Source organism: Portunus trituberculatus, chromosome 38 (genome assembly GCF_017591435.1).
Source record: "Portunus trituberculatus isolate SZX2019 chromosome 38, ASM1759143v1, whole genome shotgun sequence".
In the NCBI taxonomy this organism is placed as follows: Eukaryota; Metazoa; Arthropoda; class Malacostraca; order Decapoda; family Portunidae; genus Portunus; species Portunus trituberculatus.
This window is the reverse complement of record NC_059292.1, coordinates 38,314,043-38,326,542: the sequence shown is the minus strand read 5'-3', so window position 1 is coordinate 38,326,542 and position 12,500 is coordinate 38,314,043. Positions and strand designations below refer to the sequence as shown.

Sequence of the window (12,500 nt, the reverse complement as noted above, 5' to 3'; positions counted from 1 at the left end):
GTCTTTTCCCTCCATTTCTCAATCCTCCCTCCTTCCTTCCTTCACTCCTTCTCACCTTTCTTCTCTTCCTCTTCCTTTAATCTCTCTTCATGGTCTTCTTTTCCTCTCTGTTTTTCTCCTAATCGATCTGTTCTGCATACATAACCAAGAGAGAGAGAGAGAGAGAGAGAGAGAGAGAGAGAGAGAGAATGCCCATGTTTATTGAAGCGAGAATTCAAAATTATTGATGTGTGTGTGTGTGTGTGTGTGTGTGTGTGTGTGTGTGTGTGTGTGTGACGTGAATACTGAGCGGTAGACACGAAACTAAAAAAAGGGTAGAGAAGAAACAAAAAGAGAAAGAAAAGGAATTAGTAAGATGAGGATAAGGAAGAAGAAGAAGGAGGAGGAGGAGGAGGAGGAGGAGGAGGAGGAGGAGGAGGAGGAAGAGGAGGAGGAGGAGGAGGAAGAGAGGAAGACCAGCAAATGTACAGTACTTGTTATGTAATGACTTGAGGGGATTTTGAGGGGAGTTTTACAGGTTTAATGAGGAATGACAAGACGAGGAAGATAGGTGAAGTGTGGTGAGGTGAGGGAATGAAGTGATAAGGACGAGGCGAGGCGAAGTGAAGTGAAGTGAAGTGTGAAGTGGTCATATCAAGGACAGAAATTAAAGAGGTAACTGATTTGTCCTTCCTCACACACACACACACACACACACACACACACACACACACACACACACACACACACACACACACACACACACACACACACACACACACACACACACACACACACACACACACACACAGAAGATTTCATTTGCATATCATTATGACAAAAAAGGAGATATGACAGATTTCTTTTCCTTTTCTTCTTTTCGTACCATAAAGAGTGAGAGAGAGAGAGAGAGAGAGAGAGAGAGAGAGAGAGAGAGAGAGAGAGAGAGAGAGAGAGAGAGAGAGAGAGAGAGAGAGAGAGAGAGAGAGAGAGAGAGAGAGAGAGAGAGAGAGAGAGAGAGAGAGAGAGAGAGAGAGAGAGAGAGAGAGAGAGAGAGAGAGAGAGAGAGAAGATAACAAAAGGTGACGGAGGAGGAGATAGGAAGTGAAAAGAGGAAGGTGGTAACTACTGTTCTGTAGCAGGAAAGGAATTGAAAGAAGGAAGGGAAGAGGAGGAGGAGGAGGAGGAGGAGGAGGAGGAGGAGGAGGAGGAGGAGGAGGAGGAGGAGGAGGAAGGGGAAGGAGAAGTGGAGGATGAAAAAGAAAAAAGAATATCCTATCTCGTTTTGATAAGTGCTGGTAATAATGGAAGTGCCAGGCGGAAAGGAAGGAAGGAAGGAAGGAAGGGAATTACTGTGGGGAGGTGAGGACGCACTACTATTATTACTACTACTACTACTACTAAGTCCACGTAAGGTGTTAAGGAATACTTCCTTACTAACCAACTCACTCACTCACTCACTCACTCACTCACTCACTCACTCTATAACTCACTCACTTGTTCGTATAATCATCCACTCACTCTAATTCACTCATTCATTCACTCATTCATTCTGTAACTGATTCACTCACTCGCTCACTCACTCACTCATTCCATAACTCACTCCCTCACCCATCCAGTCCATAACTCACTCACTCATCCACTTCATAACTCAATCACCCTGTCACCTGTGGCCTTGCTTACTCATTCACTCACATATCCAGCTCGCTCAACCATCCATCCACTTTTCCACACATTTACTCGCCCAGCATCTCATCCACCCAATTTTGTCGCTATTCATGCATCCAACCATCCACCTAGCCGCTCTTCCACCCAAGTTTTGCCGTTATTCACATCCAACCATCCATATATACACTCATCCACCCAATTTTGCCGCTATTTATGCATCTAACCATACACCTAGCCGCTCTTCCATCCACTTTTGCCGCTATTCATCCATCCAACCATCCATCTAGCCAGTCTTCCACCATATTTTGCAGCTATTCATCCATTCAGCCATCTCCGCCAGTACTTACTCAGCACCGCCATGGTCCCGCTGGCCGCCTCTGTCCTGAAGCTCGGGTGTTCGGCGATCACCTCACAGCGGTAGCGTCCCGAGGCTGCGGGCGTGAGGCGCGTCAGGGAGAGTGTCACGTGCTGGTCACTCCGGAACACCTCCTGCCGGGGATGGGAGGGAGGGAGGATGGTGAGACTAAAGGCGTTGATTAGATTTGTTATCTCATTTGGTAGGTGAATTTCAGGACTTCCTCAGCCGTACGGTTTGTTTATTTGTTATTTCTTTATTGTAAGAGAGGTACTGGTCAAGGGCAACAAGTTATCTATATGAAAAATAGACCCTTTCAGATTCTATTCTTTAAAAAATAGCGAAAAAAAGGTGTTTTAACCAAATTTCAAGTGTTCTGTCATGAGTGGCATACAAGAGGATAGCCTTTTACGATATTAAGACGCTGTGGGAATGAATTAACGAATATAAAGACACTAAAGACTGAGGTGAAGAGGCTCGAGAGGACGTGCAACTGGGAAAAAAATAGAAAATGCAGGAAAAAAAAGAGAAATAAGCTCTTCAATGATAAGGAGAGAAAAGAGAAGAAAGAGAAGAAAAAAGGGAAGTGATTTTAAATGTCCTATCATGAATGGCATACAAGATGTTAAGACGCTGTGGAAAGGAACTAACGAGTACGAGGACACAAAAACAGTACAGCTGCTATTCAGTGGTAAAATGTGCAGCAAGAAGACAAACGTTACGAAAAATAATCAACGAAAGAAAATGAAAACTAAAAAAAGAAAATAAGAAGGTAATGACAACAACGCTCAGTGAAATGCGAGACAACAATGAAGAAAATATAAATGAGTGGAATGAGAAGTGAGCACATTTAACCCTTTGTCTTCTTTTATGTATGAAAAGTTTCCGCCAACGGTAACTAAGAGGCTGAAGAAGAAAAAGACAAGAGTTGAGTTGTAGAGTAAATGGATGAATGAGTGAGTGAGGGAGTTATAAAATGAGTGAGTGAGTGAGTTATAAAATGAGTGTGAGTGAATGAGTGAGTTATGAAATGAATGAGTAAGTGAGTTATGAAATGAGTGAGTGAATGAGTGAGTTATGAAATGAATGAGTGAGTGAGTGAGTTATGAAATGAGTGAGTGAGTGAGTGAGTTATGAAATGAATGAGCGAGTAGGCGGATGAGTTATAGACTGGATGGGTGATGGAGTGAGTTATAGAATGAGTAAGAGGGTGAGTGAATCAGATATAGCATTAATGAGTGAGTAAGAGTGAGTGGCTGAATTGATATCACCTCCAACACTCTCTTCGCCTTGGGTCAGTGCGGGTTTGGCTGGCCCGTCTGACCTATTCGCCTCGGAAGTAATTACTGCGAACCGTCACGTGACATACGGAATCAGGAAGCCTCGTGGTCGTAAAACGTGAAGTGGAGGTGAACCATGAACGTAACCCTTTTATTGCCGTGGTCGTCATTCCTTAACCTTCCCGCCACTGTGAAATTTAATATGGTTTGCATGGAGACGCGGGAGAGAAAGAGAGAAAACAGAAGATTCATATATACTTTTTTACACTACGCAGCATTTTAAAGTGAAAGAATATTGAGAGGAAAATTTTGTGTGGCTGTGAGAGGATTAATGGGTGTAATGATAACTTTTTTTCACGTAATAGAAGCATTGCCCTAAGAAATCAGAAAGAAAAGAAGAAGAAAAGACCCATTGAGATGTCAAACCCTTTAGAAAAAAAACACACAAGTAGATAATCAAAGAAACTCAAGAACAAGTTACTATTACCATCCCCAGATCTTACCGCGAGACTGATGCTTTCCCCTTTACGAGATAAACTTCTTCCCAAAGCCAAAGAAATGCGGCGAAAAGACCCAATGAGACGTGAAACCCTTTAAAAAAAACACACAAATAGATAATCAAAGAAACTGAAGAACAACTATTACTACCACCAGACCTTACCGCGAGACTGATGCTTTCCCCTTTGCGAGATAAATTTCCCAGAGCCAAAGAAATGCGGCGACCCACACAATATATAAGAGAATCAAATACTACCTTACAAAAGTACGTAGTCTTTATTGGCCCCCATTGGATCCTGCACCTTATTACACCTTCAAGACTCGTGGGGACATAAACTCTTGTTCCTCCCTCGTTGAAGTATCCGATCCCTCTGGTGGTGTCACGTAATTCCCACTGGAGGCGAATCGTGAATGGGGCGAAAAAGGAAAGATTTTTATTATGGTGTATTTAGAAAAGATATTGAAATGGCTCGTGGTAATTGCCTATTTTTCTTTTTCCTGTTTATATTATTTTTTTTTTATCTCTGTTCTTGTGTGTGGTTTGTTCTCTTCTTTTGTTATTATTTCATCTTCGTTTCTTCTTTGTGTTTATTTTTGTGTGTTTTATTCGTTGTGGTTTAGTTTTTTCTTTATTGTTTTATCTCCGTTCCTCCTTGTGTGTGTGTGTGTGTTCTTATGTGTGTTCTTCCTTGTGGGGTGTTTTTTGCTTTTTTCTTGATACATGTCTCTGTGATGTCTTATTTTCTGGCTATTAGTTCTCCGTGGTGTTCTTTCTAATGTGTTCCTCCTGACATTTATTCCTCCTGATAACTGTTTTATTTTTCTGGTATTTGTTCTTATCACCTATGCTTCTTCCTATTTGTTCTTCCTAATGCCCGCTCTTCCTTGTTCACTGTGCTATATATTCCTCCAAATACAGCTTTTTCCTAATATCTGTTCCTAGTATCAGTCATTCCTACAACAATAAAATCTTCCTTATCCTTTATTTCTTCTATATATGGACAGGAAGGAAAGAGAGAGAGAGAGAGAGAGAGAGAGAGAGAGAGAGAGAGAGAGAGAGCATTAGAATTAAGGAGATAGCGCTAAGATATTAAAGAAAGTAACGTCAAATAAAGCTATCAGATATTATTGAGAAAATTCAAAACTGGTGTAAGTTTGAGTGATAAAAATGCAACACACTGTCTATTTTTTTTTTTCATCAGAAGATTAACACTTTCCTATTTCATTAAAATAGTTAACCAGTTTTCATATTTTTATTTACGTATTTTTTGTACCGTGTGTGTGTGTGTGTGTGTGTGTGTGTGTGTGTGTGTGTGTGTGTGTGTGTGTGTGTGTGTGTGTGTGTGTGTGTGTCTGTGTGTATGTGTATCTTTTTGTCAATCTGTCTTATATTTCTTTATCTATCTATCTATCTGTTCGTCTATCCTGTCCGCCTACCTATTCTTCAGCTTTTTATCAATCTGTCTTAGCTGTTTGTTTATCTGTCTATCTGTTCTCCTACCCTGTCCGTCTACTTGTCTTTCTGCCTTCCTTCCTGTCTGTGCTCCTCCCTGTCTTCCTTTTCCTCACGTCTCGCCCAGCTTAGCGTTTCTCCAATAGCACACAGTTAAAGAATCCCCCAAACACCAAAGCAGTATTAAAAAAGAACAGAAGAGCAACAGCACCACAAGCAGCAGTTACAGGAGTAAACTTATAAATGAGTCACGAGGTTTTCTTTGTCCTTTACAGCCGGGAACGTGCACCTGCTGGCTTTCGTGGCAACTATAGTGTGTGTGTTGTGGTGGTGGTGGTGGGTGGCAGTCGCATGGAAGGGAAGTTATGTTGCTCATTATTGCCTTGTCTCTGTGTATTAAAAACAGAGTGAAATGCACGAGGTGGTTGGCCCCGGTCACTGCAGAGGCGAGAACCAGCAGTGTTCTTGTCGGAATATGGAGAAGTGGTGGTCGTGGTGGTGGTGGTGGTGGGGAAAGAGGGAGTGAGGTCAACAGGGTAAAAAAAAGAGAGAGGGATTATGGGATGGTCATAGGGAGAAAGGAATTGTGGTGGTTGTGGTTATTGTAGTGTTTGTTTTAGTAGTAGTAGTAGTAGTAGTAGTAGTAGTAGTAGTAGTAGTAGTAGTAGTAGTAGTAGTAGCAGTAGTAGTAGTAGTAGTAGTAGTAGTAGCAGCAGCAGCAGTAGTAGTAGTAGTAGTAGTAGTAGTAGTAGTAGTAGTAGTAGTAGTAGTAGTAGTAGTAGCAGTAGAAAGAGTCGCAGTCGTAGTCGTAGTAATAGCTGTTGTTATCGTTACTTTGAGTTTGGCTGACGCATTGACACATGTCCTGCGCAGTGCCGTGTTTTGACTCACCGTGTCAGTTCAGTCTCCGTTCCGTGAAGTTAAATATCGTCACCACCGATATACATATATATATATTTTTTTTTTCAGTTTTTCACGGATGCCGGACGAGTGTTATGAGTTTGTCCAGAAGCATGCATGATGAACTACCTATTGAATTGGCTCGTAATCATCCTCGTTGTGCATGACATTTCACAGACAAAGTATATGGATAGCAATGCCAAACACAGTATTTGAGGAAAAAAAAAGAAAAAAAAACTATTCCGTCAATGATCTCGAATAGAGTAGGAAATTCTCCTTCACTTTTCCTTCCCTGCTTCATGTAAAAGCTTTCTCCTCTTCAGCTTTTGCTCATCCTCTTCCTCTTCATTAAGAATTGTGGCAATTATATCTTGTTATACGTTTGGGAACTTTGCCATCTTGGAGATCACTGGCTTCACGCAGTGCGGATGTGTGTGAACAGACGTCACAAAAGCGTTATGGATTTCATTGACACTGAACTGACACTGTATGTATGAATCCACCTTCAATGATGAAAGACGGTGTTTGTAGTGTTTTATCACTCATAAAGGAATGCACAAGACGCAAATGAATGCCGTGGATGGAGAAAACTACATTAAACCAACCTATTTTGCATATGTAATTTGTACTTCTGCATTAGGTTTGGTCAGGCGCGGCCATTGTTTTGTCGCGCACTGTAGTAGTAGTAGAAGTAGTAGTAGTAGTAGTAGTAGTAGAAGGAAGGAGGAGGAGGAGGAGGAGGAGGAGGAGGAGGAGGAGGAGGAGGAGGAGAAGTAGGAAGAGAAGGGAGAGGAGGAGTGGGAGAGGAAGTTGTAATAATAACAGAATTGCAGTCGTAATAAAAACATCATCATCGTCATCACGGTCATCATCGTCATTACCACCACCACCACCACCACCACCACCACCACCATCATCATCTTTACCATCATCATCATCAGCAACAGCAGCAGCAGCAGCGGCAGAAATAGCAGCATTTTTTCACAGTGCGTCAACAAATCTGATCTTTTAATAACTTTTCCCCGGTCATCACTTTTCCTTCATAACGTCCTCACGAAAAATATTACGACTTTTTTTATTCCTTTCCAATTACGTATAGGAGGCGGAGGAAGAGGAAGAGGAGAGAGGAAGGATGGATGGAAGGAAGGAAGAAAGGAAGAAAAGACATAAGTAAAGAAGGAAGAAAGAAAGTAAGAAGGGAATGAATGAGGAAATGAATGAAAGAGAGAGAGAGAGAGAGAGAGAGAGAGAGAGAGAGAGAGAGAGAGAGAGAGTATGCAAAAGACAGGCGTAAACAGAAAATAGAGAAAGAGGAAGGCAAAGAACGGAAAGGAAAAGAGGGGATGAAAGAATTAAGAGAGAGAGAGGGAGCGTCTGGGATGGAATAAAAAAGGGAAATAGGGTGAAGGGAAATAGAGGAAGGGAAGGGTAAGGGGAAGGAGGAGGGAGATGGAAAATATAAGAGAGGAAGGGGATCTGGAATGTAAAAGGAAGAGAGGCGGGAAGTGGAGGAGTGTGGGAATAAACGAGAAGGGGTTATAATTGGGGATAAAGAAGAAGAGTGAGAATGTTGATAAAAGAGAGAGAGAGAGAGAGAGAGAGAGAGAGAGAGAGAGAGAGAGAGAGAGACAGACAGACAGATAGATAGAGCAATAACGATAATAAATACATTCTTCTATTCTTTTTTTTCTCTTGTGTAAATAATTATGAGCGAAATAAAACAAGTTAAAACGAAAATAAGAGGAAAAAAAAAACTAACACCCGCTTCTTGAATAATAAAGGTGAAATGAACGTAAGAAAAAAAGCATTTAGAAGTAATTAAATGTTTCCGCCTGGGCATTTGGGGTGGTGCTGATCGAGGCCACCAGATGTCAGCAGCAAAAGTGATCAAAACATGCTGACCCCAGACCCTGCATTCCAATCAGCGCGTGTGTGTGTGTGTGTGTGTGTGTCTTCAGCTGTCTGTCTGTCTGCACCTGTGACATTGGTATGAACATAATTGTATTTGATTTGCAAGTAATATTATATTCACGAGATGGATGTGGTACTGATGGGTGGTGGTGGTGGTGGTGGTGGTGTGATTGTTGCTGACAGTTGTTGTAGTAGTAGTAGTAGTCGTAGTAGTAGTAATAGTAGTAGTTGTTGTTGTAGCAACAGCAGCAGTAGTAGTAGTAATAGTAGTAATAGTAGTAGTAGTAGTAGTAGTAGTAGTAGTAGTAGTAGTAGTAGTAGTAGTAGCTCAATCATTCATCCCTTTCACTGGTAAACTCTGGAACTCCCTCCCTGCATCTGTATTTCCGAATTCCTACAACTTGTCTTCTTTTAAGAGGGAGGTATCGAGGCATTTGCTCCCCTAATTCTGGCTGACGGTTTTGGCACTTTTTGAAGTCTTTGGAGAGCCAGCGCTCAAGTGGGCCTTTTTCTAACTTTCTTTTTTTTTGCCCTTGGCTGGCCCTCTTCCCTACGTAAAAAAAAAAAGAAAAAGAAAAGTTGCTGTAGTAATAGTAGTAGTAGCAGTAGTAGTAGCAGAAATAGTAGTAGCAGTATTAGTAACAGCAGCAGCAGCTGTAACTATGTGTAATGATAATGTACTTTGTACTGTAATTAGATGTATAATATTTTACATAGGTAGGAACACGTCCGTATGTATGTATGTCATAAATGGGTGTGGACGGATAGAGCACAGCTTGCCTGGCCACGCCGCTCCACGCCACACGCCATGGAACTTTCCACGCAATTACTGCCATTGGTAAATAATTGATATGACTTGCACCACACTATCTGTGTTTGAGAGTTCCTCTGTGTAAAGAATTTTGGTTTGTATAATTTTTTTCTTATAAACACGATTAAATTTTCGTTTATGTAATCAAAGATCTATAAACACGAAAACATTTGTATTCTTGTGAGTGCGGTCATTCTACAAACATTTTAGCTGTCAGTATTTTGAGAGACAGGAGGGGCGGCGGTGCAGGGCAGCTAGCTGGTGTTGCTTTCCGTGGTGCCGTACGTGACTGACTGGCGGCCGCCGTGTTGAGGACCGCTTGCTGCCTCGGATGCTGACAACTAAAATATTTGCAAGTTGTCCACATTTGCAAGTAAATCCTTGAATTCATAATTATAGCATCCTGACTCCACAAAGAAAGCAAGTGAAACGATACTTTGAAGAATAATACTCGTCAAAAACCTTTACGGAGAGGAGACGGAGCTGTTAGAAATATTATGCTGTGGCTCCAACCTTCCTATCTCCTTCCTTCATCATCACTCCCCCCTGCTGCCTCTCCCATCACTCTCCCTCATCCTTCTCACCTCGCACATCACCAACATCAAGAAAAATGCTTAAGGTAAAAAGTTGTGTGCTGATTACAACAGCATGTTAGTTGTAGAGTGAACGGTAGAACTACTACTACTACTACAACTTCTACTACTACTACTACTGCTACTACTACTACTACTACTACTACTACTACTACTACTACAACTGCTGCTGCTGCTGCTGCTGCTGCTGCTGCAGCAGCTACTACTACTACTATTACTACTACTACTATTATTGATATCACTACTACTATTGCTATCACTACTACTGCTATTACTACTACTACCACTACCACTACACTGCTGCCACACCACCACCACCACCACTACTACCACTACTACTACTGCTACCACTACCACTACTGCTACCACCACCACCACTACTACTACTACTACTACCACTACCACTACTACTACTACTACTACTACTACTACTACTACTACTACTACACCAACCTCAATTACTGCTACTACTACTTCTACTACTACTACTACTACCACTAAGTACTACTACTACCACCACCACCACCACTACCACAATCATCATTTCCTCCCCACTCATCCACCGCCGCCACCACCACCACCACCGCCACCGCCACCACCACCACCACTCACCGCCACCGAGAACTCTGGCGTGGGCTGGATGTTGATGGCTCTGGCACGCTCGGTCGGCACGAAGCGGTAGAACTCGGTGTTGTTGTGGTACCACTTGAGGGAGTAGAGGCGTGTAGCGGACAGTTGGAAGGAGCACCCCAGTGTAGCCTGTCCCCCTGCCAAGGCGAAGGGCGGCACCACCACGCCCCGCAGGAGATCCCCCTCTGTTGTACCTGTGAAGGATAGATAAAACATTGATAGATACTTTGACAATCACACACTCACGTCTATCTATCCCTGGAGCACATTCTAAAAGACATCTGGCTGCATCTCGAGTACTTTCACGTGGTTCTATCTGTATAGTTGTAGTTTAAGGATGTTTTTACGATTTTAATGATAGGTAAACATTTACATTAACCCCTTCAGTACTGGGGCACATTTTTACCATGAGTTTCTGTATGATTAGACGATTTTACTTACTTAAGAAATGTTCTATGAAGTTAAAAGAATAATAGCCACAGTCTTCACTATTTTTATCCTCACATAACTTACAGAAGCTGTAAAAAATCACCAAATAGTAAGCAGAATGAATATGGAAACGCGTCATGGTACTGAAGAGGTTAATATAAAGTAAAATATGCTCTTGAAAACCCGGCTAATCATCTCTGTGGCCTTAGAAAATAGTCAAAGTGAGAGACCAAAGCATTTCTAAATAAGAGCCCATATATAAACACTTGAGAACCTTGCTCATCATGTCTGCGGTCTTGGAAAATAATCGTGGTGAGAGCGCAAGGTGTTTATGAATATGAGCTCTATTCTGGCAAGAGTTAACCAGTATTCTCAGTCATTCATACCTTTCACTGGTAAACTCTCTACCTGCTTCTGTATTTCCATCTTCCTACGACTTGACTTCTTTCAATAGAGAGGTGTCAAGACATTTGTCCCTGAATTTTGGTTAAGTGTTATGTCTTTTAAGGAACTAGCAAAACAGTGGGACTTTTTATTCCATATTTTGTTGCTCTTGGCCAGCTATCCCTTCTACATAAAAAAAAAAAAATCGCAAAGACTGCTGAAAAGAATAAAGCGATTGAGAATACTGGCCTTGAATTTGGATTCGTCTCATTCTTTTGCTGATGAAACTGTAGATATTCTTTCTTCTCTGTAAAATTTCGCATCCCTTTGTTAGACGATTTATTTAACCTGCATTTGCTTCATTCTATTTTGCTTCTATTTTTCTTAGGTACAGTCAGCCGGGAGGTTGCACAGTACACGGTCATTAGCTTTGGTTTGGTTAGGTTAGGTTAGGTTAGGTTAGGTTAGGTTAGGTTAGGTTAGGTTAGGTTTGGTAAGGTTAGGTTAGGTTAGGTTTGGTTAGAGTATGCGTAGGGAGATAAATGACGATAATATGACAGTGAACTACATGATATCCATTGACAAGAAGCTTATATGTGTATGTAGCTTAGTCCATCAAAGAGAGACGAGTGTTTTTGTTTTCTTTATGAACGCCAATAGAAAACAGAAGGAGACACACACAAAACATTGTACTCTATGACGCACACACACACACACACACACACACACACACACACACACACACACACACACACACACACACACACACACACACACACATCTGCGCGCTAACTTATAAATGTGCACAATCGGCGTACTTTCATGGGAGAGGGGGAAAGTGTGTGTGTGTGTGTGTGTGTGTGTGTGTGTGTGTGTGTGTGTGTAGGGGGGGAGGGGGAGGGAAGGTTTGGATTTTGAGGAGGAGGGTGTTTTAAGTTATATTGTTTTGAGGGGGAGCTTTGATTTGTGGTGTAGGGAGAGAGAGAGAGAGAGAGAGAGAGAGAGAGATTTGTTAAGGTAGAATGACTAATTGGATTGCAGTAACAGTAATAACAAAGCAACAACAACAACAATAATAAAGACAATAATAATAATAATAATAATAATAATAATAATAATAATAAAACACTAATAACTAGTAACCATTGGACAGTTGTGACTTCCGTGCGTTACTCAGCTCACGTCACGGGTCACTCGGCGCAACCCTCCCTCCCTCTCTACCCTTCCCTTGCATCAACCCCTCCATACCACACCTCGTCCATGCCCCCCTCCCGTGCCTCGCCTTCCTTCCGTATAGGTCGATAAATGGGAGACTGGGATCATTAGTGGAGGTGAGCTGCGGTGGGCCAGATGTCACAGGGCTTGTTGTGTTAAAGGATTCCTCTGTTTGTAATTGGGGCACCTGAAGGAGGAAGAGGAGGAGGTGGAGGAGGAGGTGAAGGAGAAGTACAGGGAGGCAAGTGGTGACGTGTTGCATCTGTGACTCGTATCTTTGTATTTTTCTCATTTTCATTTTTTTTTTCATTTTAATTAGATTTGTTGCTGTTTTTCTTTGCGGTTTTTTTTTATTGTAGGAGGAGGAGGAGGAGGTTGTGGTGGTGGTGGTAGT

At 41.9% G+C, this 12,500-nt stretch overlaps 1 protein-coding gene across 1 annotated transcript in view; it reads right to left on the bottom strand.

Moving 5' to 3' along the window:
• Positions 1-12,500, bottom strand: part of LOC123514552 — an 85,519-nt gene that overhangs the window by 30,784 nt on the left and 42,235 nt on the right. Inside the window, exons 3-4 of the mRNA XM_045272492.1 lie at positions 10,061-10,272; positions 1,995-2,136 (exon numbers count right to left, since the gene is read on the bottom strand). Of these exons, the coding sequence (XP_045128427.1) occupies positions 1,995-2,136; positions 10,061-10,272 (354 nt within the window). The remainder of the gene's footprint in view (positions 1-1,994; positions 2,137-10,060; positions 10,273-12,500) is intronic.